This window comes from Typopeltis vanoorti, chromosome 3 (assembly GCF_054136105.1).
Source record: "Typopeltis vanoorti isolate ZY-2024b chromosome 3, IOZ_Tvanoo_1.0, whole genome shotgun sequence".
In the NCBI taxonomy this organism is placed as follows: domain Eukaryota; kingdom Metazoa; phylum Arthropoda; class Arachnida; order Uropygi; family Thelyphonidae; genus Typopeltis; species Typopeltis vanoorti.
The window spans coordinates 57,148,829-57,161,727 of record NC_143551.1 but is presented as its reverse complement, the minus strand read 5'-3'; the positions used below and the strand labels follow the sequence as shown (position 1 = coordinate 57,161,727).

Here is a 12,899-nt window from a genome sequence, read left to right as displayed (position 1 = left end):
ACTTCACGCCACACAGATTCAAAATCTGTGCATGTGCTATCAACACTTTTCAGACACAATTCCTCTGCAATCATTAACAACACTTCTCCTCTTTTTCATATTTCTATCCTTCTATTTCTTTTCCTGACATCACATCCTCCTCAGACAACCAAGCTTTACTTATTCCAATTATCTTTGGGCATGCTGACTCAATCAATGCAACAAACTTCTCTCTTGTTTCGAATACTCCTTACATTTGTGTATAAACATAACAATCCGTGTGTGTTTGAGTCCATTCTACAAGCACCAACATTTTCTATTCTAGCTGCTATACCACACCTCTCTTTTCTGTCTGATCCTGACTGATTTCCATTCCTACCTGTCTCATCCTCACCATTATGTATTGCATCATCTTGTACTGTTGCAACCACATCTTCAACCTCATATCCATCTTCTTCATCTCATACAATCCATTTCGTTGTGCTATCCTGCTTCACAAGTAGGCTCTGAACATTTACAACATTAACTTCTTGACTTCTCACAAAACAGTAGCCTTTCTAAATGCCCAACACCAAACCCATTTGAATGTAATCCATCAACTTTAAACCATTCCAACTTTCTTTCAAATTCACTCCACAGATTTATAAATTGAAATCCCCCTTTGCTTTGCACAATTCATCCATCTTACTATTCATTATCTCTGTTCCCCTTTTCAAAAGATTGATGCAAATTTTTCAATACATGGCTAGTAGGGAGAGAACAAGGGCTTATCCCAAGAAGTTGTATGAGGGTGTGGTTAGTAAGGGTTTGAGGAATATATTTTTTTTTTTGCTTGGAAAGTGTTGCCAGAACTGGTCATGAGTGATCTGACACTAAATGAGTTTGAGGAGTAATATTGTTGTCGTTATCATGCTTTTCAAGGATTTAGGCCTCATTACAGAAAGCCTATGCTATTATTCATACAATATTGCTACAGTATGAATAATAGTGTAGGCCTTTTGTGATGAGCCTTTGGGCTTCATGTAGATGCCCGTATTAAAAAGAAAACTCGTAAAAAATTGTCAATAACTATTTGTATATTAGAATTAAGGTTTAAAGCTGTATAACTGACAGGAGACCTCCACATAGACTTTAAAGGAATACGGAGAACCGACCAGGGCATTCTGACCTAATGTCCAATCCTCACCTTCTCGTGGTGCACCCTGTTGGGTATCTACCTGGATACTGAATGAAACAGGATGGGCTGGAAATTTGGGATTTAGCTGACCAATTTCCATTCGTATTGGTTAAACCAAAATAAAAATGATGGTACAACATGACAAAATTTCATGCTGGCTGGCGTCGCCCGGTTAAACAAGGCCCCCATTGTTTTCGCCATGGAAACCAGGGCGAACAGCTAAAAGTCAGCTACTGGAACAAATCTGAAAACACACCTCAACTCAACATCACCAGAGTTAAAGATCGGTACTATCAACATAAGAAGCCTGAATGGCAAAGAAATGGAGCTAGCTGAGGAATTATATAAGTACCAGATCGACATAATAGGGATGACTGAAACAAAAAAGACGAAAACTGGTGAGATCTTTCTGAGCAATAAATACAAAATGTTATATTCAGGCAATGACAATCAAGGAAAAGAAGGAGTAGCCATAGTATTCAACATAAAATACGAGGCTAATCTTCTTGAATGGCAGCCAATCTCAAGTAGAGTAATGTGGGCAAATATGAGAATGTGGAACTGGACAATGAGACTTATTTGTGCCTATAATCCCACAGAAGCTTCTAATAAGATAGAAATAGAGGAATTTTTTGAGGCTTTAGAAAAAGCAACTGATACAATGAAAAAGGAAAAGTTGGTCCTTGTTGGGGATCTAAATAGCAGAGTAGGAAGTGATTGTCAGATATACAAAAATATTTTGGGAAAATTTGGAGAAAAGGGCAAAGCTAATAATAATGGCAAATATCTGTTGGATTTCTGCTCAGGACATGGATGGTTATTACTAACACCATGTTCCAACATAAAAATGTGCACAAATTCACACAGAGAGAAGAGGCAAGAAATAAGAAAAGTCTCATTGACTATGTTATTGTTGATAGTGATGTTTTTCTCCCTGGTTCAGGACACCAGAATATACAGAGGATTTGAAATTGGAAGTGATCATTATTTAGTCTTGAGCAGGATAAAATTGAATTTCATATTGAAAAGAATAACATGTAAGAAAGTTTTAAAGCGAATAAAAGTTGAGCAGCTCTCAGATGTGAACTGTAGACTAAAATACACAAAGATTATTGAAGAAAAAATGAAAGAGTTTGAGAACAATAATCACATCTTGGAGATTCAGTGGCAAACTCTGAAGAAAACATTGATTCTGCCAGAGAGGCATGTGGTGAGGTTGTCTGCAAGGATAAAAAAATCAGAACTCCCTGGTGGACACAGGAAGTTAGAGGCAGTGAAGGAAAAGAAGAAAGCATATCAAAATCTACTGTCAAATAAGTCAGCTTGTTCTCTTATAGAATATAGAGACAAATACAAGAATGCTAAACATTGTGTAAAACTAGCTAAACAAAAGTCATGGGAGGACTTTGGCAGGAACATAGAAAATAAATACAAGAAGGTGGTAAGATATTCTGGAGATTGTTGAAGAAACTTAGGAATGGAGGAAAGAGTGCTGTAAAAGGAGTTAGAGATAATAAAGGTGACATGAAAATGGGAGAGAAAGATATCCTTGAAGTATAAAGTAATTACTTTGAAAAAATGCTAAATTAAAAAAAGCAGTGATGACAGCACAGTGGTAAAAAACACTCACCAGGCATGCAGTCAGGAATACATATCCATTCCTGAAGTAGAAAAGGTCATCAAAGGCTTGAAATGTGGAAAGGCAGCAAGAGTAGATGATATTCGACCAGAAATGCTCAAGTATGAAGGTATAAAAGTATTACAGTGGCTGCACAGCATAGTTCAGAAGGCCTGGATGAATTCTAGATGATTGGAGTAGAGCTCTCATAGTACCCATATATAAAAAGGGAAATAAAACTGAATGTGAGAATTACAGAGGTATATCTGTACTGAGTGTTCTGGGTAAGATATATGCAAGTATACTTGAGAAAAGGTTGAGAAGAATTGTGGAAGAACAAGCTGGATTCGGTCAAATAGAGGCTATCAGGAATAGATCTTCACTTTACGACAAATAGTGGAGAAATCATGGAATATAACAAAGATCTGTATATAAGTTTTGTTGATTTGGAAAAGGCATATGACAAGGTGACTAGAGAGAAGCTATTCAATATGCTACAGTTATATGGTGTCAATGGGGCATTATATCAAGCAATACCTAGTCTTTATTTGAGTTGTAAGTCAGCAGTTAGAATTGAAGGAAGTACAGGAAGATGGTTTAATGTTAAATCTGGTGTGAGACAAGGATGTACATTATCCCCTCTGTTATTCATTATCTATATGGATCGCATTATGAAGGAAAGTGGTATTAAACCTGATATCAAAATTGGAGATGTTAATGTCAGCTCTTTGGACGATGTTATACTTCTAAATAAATCCGCTACAAGTCTGGAAGATTCACTGACAAAATTGAATAACTGCTGTAACAGATATGATATGAAGGTCAGCAATAAAAAGACAAAGACAATGAAAATAGGTAGAATTGTTGAAAATGTCAACTGTGTTGTGAATGGAGAACCTGTGGAACAAGTAAAATATTTCAGCTACTTAGGCATGATTTTTAGTGAAGATGGTAAATTAAATATGGAAATAGACAACAGAATCAACAAAGCAGGTATGGTAGGAAGTCAATTGAATAAATTCATATGGAATAAGAGAGAAATTAGTCGGAACACTAAATTAGCTGTATACTAGACAGTCTTCGAACCAGTTTTAACTTGTGGATCTGAGAGCTGGGTCAGAAGTAAAACACTTGACCAAAGACTAGAGACTGCAGATATGAGAGTCCTGAGAAAGATTAGAGGTGTGAACAGATGGCATCAATGGCAATATCATATTAAAAAGGAGGATATTAAGAAAGAATTTGACATTGTCAGCATCCAGGAATGTGTTAGCAGAGCTAATCTCAGGTGGTATGGTCACTTAAACAGAATGGGCAAGGAAAGATTAGCAAAACAAGTGTTCTCTGCCAGGTTGGCAGGAAAACGACCCAGAGAATGACCAAGATATAGATGGATTGATACGGTACAAAGTGCCTTAGACGATAGAAATATAAGATCTGATAATGTTGGAGTCTTGACAATTAACAGACTGATTTGGAGGAAAATTGTAGATAGGAAGTTAGTAATGATGTAAGTTTTTCGTGTAGTACTATCATATCCTGTACACCCCTTGAGGGTACATAGCAGGAATTTGATGATATTAGAATGAAATGGATTACAAGGAGAAATTAGTGATTGTAGATGTTATAGAATAGGATGAATGTAAAAATAAATAATTTACCTACCAAAGCACATATGCTGCATGGTTACATGCAGCATATGTGCTTTGGTAGGTAAAATTATAGCAGATTAAAATCTGGGGATTCTGATTAATCTGATCTGATCTGATTTTGGATTGGAGCTGGTTTTATGTAACATGTAGTGGCATTTAGAAAGAATTTAAACAGGATATTTGATTTTGATGAAACAAGTTTATTCTCGGGTATGGAGAAAGTTGAGGGATTAGAAATATATGAGCTTGGTGGATGTGTTTGGAACGATAATTATCTTGAACATTAATGAGGGATTGGATAGATTTTAATCATGTTCTGAGGAAATATTGAGTATTGATTGAATTAAGAGTTTGTAACTGGGAGGATGCATTATTGCACTTTTATATCTAGTTAAGATTTCGATTATTGATTAGGGTTTCTTTTTAGAGTATAACACAGATTTTTTAAAGAGTAAATTTTGTTGTAATATCTGTATAATAGAAGAGTATAATATAGAGGTAATGTAAAAGTGCAATCTTATTGATCAACAGTAATTGTTATTTTCTCCTACTTCGGCACTGTCTAGATGATGAAAATAAATTGGGATGGGAAGCCATGTAAAAAAAAAAATGCAATCATAAATAAGTGATCAGTATGTATGCAGTAATCTATCATTTATCCAATCCCATCAGGAAGGCATTTTTTCATTCTGATAATTGAAGTATAATTACATGGGGCTGTATCATATGTCAGTTGACACAAGGTTGGTTAATTGAAGGGCTGTTGTGTTGAAGGTTGGATAAAGGGTAATTATTGTTAAAATCTATACTGTTAATTAAAGATGCCAAGAAATTATATTCTTGTCTTCATCTGATCAGTGCTTTATATAGTGACTCAGACCTGCATGTCATTGTGCTCTTTATTGTAGCAGTAGTGTGACCTGTAAACTTCAGGCCACTGCCAGCCATCCCAGATGTTGAATTGCATCCATCTCCTGAAATGCAGTTCCACCATAACAATAATGTAACAATACATTACAGCCTCATATCTCTTCACTATACATTGCAACACCCTGCACTTATTAACATTAAAACTGCAGTTAACCACATTCCTTTGTTCAAGCTAAAAGTTTATTTCCTGAAGGAAGTTATAAAATTAACTCCTCTCTCCAACTTTGCATCATCAGCAACCAACTAAAGATCCCATCAATTTACATGAAATATAACAAATAATTACAGTAGGGGCTCAAGAACAGAACACTTCAGTTGGCCACCTTTCTTTTTTTAGGACACTGTCCCACCATATAACTTGCTGGCTTTACTGAATAATACCATCTTGTCATATGACTATCAAATGTCTTTAGAAAGTCCAAGAATATCACTGTGTTGAGTCTTCTCCATCTGACACAGCTTGTCACCTTATATAATGACAAATCATAATGATTTATCAGCTATATCTTATCCTTGTACCCATTTAAGTTTCTTTTCTTGAATAGTTTACTTGAAATCCGAGATTATTTTTTGGGTAATTGGGATAAGAGTAAATTTCCTACACATTTATTACCAGTGAAGCCTATTCTTGAGGTAAAACCACTCTCCTCCCATTTTCTGTTTTTTTTTTTTTTAATTGGAGATGCTGAAATATTGGTCATGTGATAGGAAAGTGGTGGAATCATATGGTTTGTGTATAAAAAAATGTATGTGCAAGCTATTACTGCTTGCTTATGCCAGACTAAAAATATAGGTGAAAATAATATAATTTGTCATGTACAACATGCTACCAGCCCAGTGAAAAAGAAAATAACATTTACAGCTATTTTTTTCTTATGTAGCTTATTTTATATATATATATATATATATATATTTTTTTTTTTTTATGTAAGTTTGTTTGCTTTGAGTTTTTGATATCTTCCTGGGTTTCATGATAATTGTCTTTTAATATGCTATGTGTTGTACAGAGTACTGCTGAATCATTTAGGGCTATTAGTTAAAATTACATATATTATTGATTCCTCTGTCTTTATATATATATAATTCTACATACATTAAATATTATGTGATACATTATTCTGAATGGAGAACTTGCATTAAAAATGTGCTGGCTTTTTTCTTTCTGAAATGTACTTTCATTTATCCTTTTTTAATGTTAATGCAGTGCAAGAGAAATTTAGATGCAGTGAAATGACACATTGAATAATATTATGATCTATGTGCATTGTTAAGTACTTTTGTATCCATGATACATGTGCGTGTGTATGTGTTCTGGGAAGGAATTACCTTGGAGTTGTGATGGACAAGAAGTATGAATATTTCTGTTTGGAGAATTGGAATGCATGACTTGTGGAGGAGGATAGTGAGTGCATATACATTGAATATGTAACAATGAAGGTATAACACATAAGAGCCCGAAGGTTGAATTTCATTTTCTTACAAATCCATGAAACTTGGATAATGACATTAAACAGCTAAGTAATTTTTTTTTAACACATCACTAAGTATATATTTCTCTTAGTGTAATTATATATACACTGCTTGAAAAGAAGTAAACAGATTCCCCCCCCCCCCCCATGGGCAAGGTGCATCGTGCCATGTAATGAGTCATGTTTGTAATCTGCTATAAATTGAAGGAATATGATGATCCCAAGTCAGTGCAACTGTGTTTTGGTGAAATGTATGTGAGAAGGGAATTGACGGAAAGATGCATTGGGATAGGATGCCATGTTACAGGCTTATCTGTTTGGCAAATTGTTGAAAAATTTGGCCATTCCAGGTCAACAATCAGTGAGTGATAAAATACTGAGATGGAGGATCAGAGAGTCCACTTCAAGTGCTATCTGCAGTGGATGACTCACCACACTCACAGAGTGTGACTGTAAGGTGCTACAAAGGCTAATCTGTATAAACTGCCATTTGTCAGTCAACATGTTGAATATGGAATTTTGGGCATCAACTGGAACACGAATCTGCACAAAAGCATTTGGAATCAAGGCTCACAACATGCATTTCCATGGTAGGACTGCAATATACATGTTCCACATTACCCGAACCAACTTGCTGCATTGTCTTCAGTGGTGCAAAGAGTGTGTTTGGAGGACATGGAAGCTTGGAAAGTTGTGTGTTATGGAGAAACAAATCATGCTGTGCCCTCTACTGAGCAAATTGCCTGGTGAACATCTCCTACACCAGAGTTTGTAACTCCAAGTATGAAATTCAGAGGTGGTGGTGTGATGGTATGGTCCTAGTTTGACCCTGCACCTCTGTGGTGCTATGAATATTGAATTGAGTTATCAGAACATTCTGCATGATGCAATGCTTCCTACTTTGTAGTGTTTCTACAGAACTGACCATTCTCTTTCAACTAAATAATGCACTGTCATAAGGCTGCTGCTGTCTGTAACTGCATGGTTTTTGGATATGAATGTTACCACACTTGACAGGATGTGGCTGAATCATTGCCTTTTGAAGAGAGATGATATCTTTACTTGTTAGCATGTTTTTCAACATCCAAGTAATTAGTTGTACTATTTTACCAACTTTTGCAATATGCCCTCTGAACTTTAACTTTGTCTACCATTATCCCCAAGTCCATAGCCTCAACAATTTCCTGCAAACCAATACTATCAATATGATACAACCTTTTCAACCCCAAGTGCATAACCTTAAATTTTGTAACATTAAATTGACAATCATTATCCTTTGCCCACAATGCCAACTTATTTAAATCATCCTGCAGGATATATACATCACCTTTATCAACTATTGGTCTCTCCAGTTTTGCATCATCAGCAAACAGTTGAATATCCCCTCTTAAATTTTTGCCTATGTCATTGATATACAAATCAAAAAGTAGTGGCCCTAGTACCGAATCCTGAGGCACTCCACTAGTCACCATCATTCTTCTAGACTACACCATATACTACTCTCTGATGTCTTTCTGTGAGTCATCTCTCTACCCGTGCTACTAGCCTCATATCCATTCCAATCCTCCAAATATCATGGTGTAGCCATTACCCTTATCCAATTCTGCTGTCACTTTACTATAAAATGTGAATAGTTACTACGACAGGACTTACCCTTTACAAAGCAATGGTTCTCACTATAGAGTATTGCATTCCTATCCACCCACTGTTGTATTTTACCTTTCACCAACTTTTCCAATACTTTAACAACCACTCCCAATATATTAATTGGTCTGTGGTTTCTTACCTCTGTCTTAGAACCACTTTATGCAACTACTATCTTATCCTCATTCCACTCCCTTGGAACCCTGCCAGAGATGACGATGACTTAGATTGAACAACTTCATCAGAGGCAATGCCAATTCTTTTGCACGTTCACATAGTAATCAGGCTGATATGCCATCCAGTCCTACTGCTGTTCACATTTCATATTTTTTATTATGCTGAACACCTCCTGTTCATTTATCTCAATGTTGATATGTATCTCTGTAAAATCACCACCTGATAATACACCTTTTGAGTAGATGATTTGAGAATACATTCGTACACTACGCATCACATGCAACCTGTGACTGAGCATCTGCAATGATCGCTAATTCATAAGTAGTATAGAAATAGAAAGCACGACACAGCATAAATAATTTAAAAAAAAAAATTTAATTAGGAAAAGATTTTTGGAAAATTTTCTAGTATTTATTTTTTTCCCAGAGGGGTATTTATGGCTGTAGATCTGTTTGTGTTCACGGGGCCGGTTTGCCTGCTTGTGGGATGAAAAGCACCAGATAAACTGGTGGAAAAAACCCTACCACGCCCAAGACTGGCTAACTTGGCTATGGCTGAGGAAGATCCTCAAATTCCTCACGTCTTCGACGGGAATCGAACCTGGGACACTCCTTCCCCAGTCATATGGTTGCGAAGTGCACAGCCACTAGGCTAACCGCACGGACATACTGGGTGATGAAATTCACTTACACAAACATTCATAATGGGATCCAAACTCATGACTTGTGGGTGAAGAGCATTTAGTCAGCTAGCCAGTAAAGATAAGCCTATTGGAAAGACACAAGAAAGAAACAAGCCATCTGATAATAGGATTGTTAATTTGTTGAGCACGTCAACTTCGAACAGTACTGGCAACTGAACAAAGAGGTTAGATGGAAGATGAAGGTGAAACGTAAAGCCTACTGGAATATATCGCAGCTGATCTGGAAGAAGCAGCATCCAAGCATGAGTACCAGACTCTATATCAGACCGTCAGGAGACTGAGTGGTAAAACCAAATCAGTAAATGACATCAAGAAGGCAGATGGTACCTTCGTGAGCTCCCCTGTTGCGTGCTTTCAACTGTGAAAATAATTCTTCCAGCAACTTTATAACCACAACGTTCAGGGCCAGCATCTGAACTGCCACCCATTGACCTGCCAGAGAATCCATTCTTCGACAGTTGATGAAGTGAAGAGTGCAATAAGATCATTGAAGACTGGAAAGGCACCTGGAGTGAATCAAGTCATTGCCAAAGTAATCAAAACTGGAGGAGATGTCCTGCTACAGCTGCTCCATGTCCTTCTGACATGCCTCTGGTACTTCGAATGCATCCCAGCAGTGTGGATAAAAGCCATCATCATACTGATCCTGAAGAAAGGTGATAGCCAGGAATGCAAGAATTACCGTGGTATCAGCATTATTTCGATCATCGGCAAGTTATTCATGAAGGTCATACAAGCAAGGCTGAAGAAGTACTGTGAACAGACAAACTGTGAGGAACAAGCAGGCTTCAGGTCACATCGGGCCTGCACTGATAAAATATTTGTCATTTGCTAACTGATGGAGAAAATAATCAGATGCGGGAAGCGAACTGCGATTGCCTTTATTGACTTCAAGTCTGCATTCGGAGCAGATTTGAAGGAGCTGAAACATGGATTCTGCTTGCATCAGACATGAGAGAAGCTTCGAGAGCAGATGCAGAGTGGAGTTCAGTATGGTGCAAACAGCTTCCTGACTGACTTGATGTTTGAAGATGACAGTGCCATATTTGCGGATAGAGGATATGTGCTTTGCATTATGGGACACTAAGATAAGTGATGTGACGTCATTGGCTTCTATATATATATATATATATATATATATATATGCGTAACCTGGTCGTGAAATTACTTCACATTCAAACTTTGTTTGCTTACACTTGGATAAAAGATTAAACCAAGAATATAATTTCTTGGCATCTGTAATTTATGGAAGAGAGTCCAACATCTCCACCAAGACCAAAATTTGCATCTTCTGGACACTAATCATGTATGGAGCTGAAACATGGATTCTGCTTGCATCAGACATGAACAAGCTGTCTTCCAAATGTGATGCCTGTGACAGATCCTGGGCATCTCGCTTCATGATTGTCACTGCAATGAGACTGTTCAGGCAAGGTGTGACAACCAACCAGTCATTGAAGAACAAAAACGAAGACTGCGGTGGTTTTCCCACATGTGCAGAATGAACACCAGTCAGTTGCCTCACAAGCTGCTCTGGCATGAATTATATGCCCACTGGAGTTCAGTGAGTAGCACTGAGAAAAATGTGGCTTAGGGAGGTCGAGGATGACCTGCAGAACCAGCAGCTGACCACTGACGTGGCCAGAGTTGTCTCCACTGATCGGCAAGAATGGAGGTGTATTGTGAATGATATATGGAATCCAGCAGCACCTATAACAGCATATTGATTGAGAGGTCAACCTGTTCATCACTCGCCAGGAGGACTAAAGAACATTCTAAGCTCTCCTAATAAAAATAGTTATGGAATAATAATATGTAAGGAAAATGTTTAATACATACAGCATTTTTGGCTCAGTTTCATAGCCATTTCCACACATGCAGATGATAAAAGATAAATTAGATTAACACTTAGATAAGTATTTGTGACAATAGATGCTATTAACTTCAAGAGGATAACTCAGTCTAACTGTTAAATTCAAATAATTAATTTTAAATAGTTTTTAATTCATTAGACACAGGAATTTTACTTAAGATGACTTGGGAAAGTTTAAGGCACTTGGTTTCTTCTAGATCAGGGGTCGGCAAAGTGGTCAACATCGACCCCTGGGGGTTGATGTGGCTATCCAAGGGGTCGATAAATGTCTAGGGTCAAAAGGGGTTTAAATTTTTAATGTTCTTTATAAATTTCTTGAAGTATTTTCTTTAAATATTTCTTATCGAGAAGCAGTAATGAAGTAAAAGGGTGAAAGGATTATTTTTAAATTAAGAAATTTATTACTGATAACATTTATTTAACATGATGGGGATCAATGAGGGATCAAGGATTCCTTGAAGGGGTTCAATGATTTAAAAAGCTTGCCGACCCCTTTTCTAGATGAATCTGAGCTGAACAGCCTGTCTAATAGTTATATTTGTCCGAATGTCCAAGAATGCCCAACAAACTACCACTGTAGATTGTTGGGCATTCTTGAGGATATTTAAATTTAATTTATTATGGAGATTTTTTTTTATTACCTGATTTTGAAATAACCAAAAATTTTTCAATTCAAATTACTTTCTTCCTTTAGGTCATTCTTTGTAAGAGTTATTAGAAATCATTTGACTCAAAATGTCTTTGTATCCTTCATTAGAAGATATGAAAGTTCATCGCATGGCTCAGGTAAGTGAGAGCATTTTACAAATCTGTACACTGGAGGTAAAGGGTGCTATGTCCATTTTTTTACGGAATTGAGTTTTAGGTATATTTTAATGTTTTATTTTGCGCTCTTTTCAATTGTGCAAAGCACTATCTCCTATGTGTAATAAGCAGATTAGCCAGTTGGAAAGGGCACTATGTTGCTGGCATGGTATTGAGGTAAAGAGCACTAAGTGGACAAGTAGCCGTTTACTTTGGATGTGTAAAAAAAAATGGACATAGTGCCCTTTACCTCTGATGTACAGAAATATGTTGTGAAGATAATTTAAAAAAAAAAAAAAAAATCTTTAAATTCTAAGATCAGGGAAGATCATCCTTCATTACACTGTGAACACCGGTCTCATGGGATACCAGAGATTTGGTGATTGATGCTTTTGTATTAATTAAAACTGTATTTGTACCCATTTATTTTATAAACTATATCATGAAAATAATCGGCTTTAATGTTTTGTGAGCTTAAAGATATATTCTAAGAAAAAGTGAAATAGGCAACAGAATATTTGAGCTGATAACATACAAATCTGTGTGCTTCTAAAATTTTCTATTTTTTGATGTTATGATTACTTTTTACAACTAGCATCCATGAATACATTTCTTAGAAAGATGGAGGCATAATGACTGTGTGAAATATGATATGAAAGAGGAAAAAAGGTTATAATTTAACTTATCAGTATTAAATTTCATTTGGGTCAATATCGATGAGTGTCATCTAATAAAAGTTAGTTGAGTCATTAATATCCAAAGAACCTACAATCCTAGAATGATCACATTTGATTTCATCACCAGCCATTATTGTTACATGCTGGATGAAGACATTTTCATGATGTCTCGACTGCAAGAAATCTATAGCTATAA

The 12,899-nt window shown here is 36.4% G+C and overlaps 1 protein-coding gene across 1 annotated transcript in view; it reads left to right on the top strand.

Moving 5' to 3' along the window:
• LOC150108171 (syntenin-1-like) overlaps positions 1-12,899 on the top strand; it is a 100,280-nt gene that overhangs the window by 19,519 nt on the left and 67,862 nt on the right. The window contains exon 2 of the mRNA XM_090390628.1: positions 11,917-12,008. Coding sequence (XP_090246754.1) covers positions 11,958-12,008 — 51 coding nt within the window. The 5' untranslated portion in view covers positions 11,917-11,957. The remainder of the gene's footprint in view (positions 1-11,916; positions 12,009-12,899) is intronic.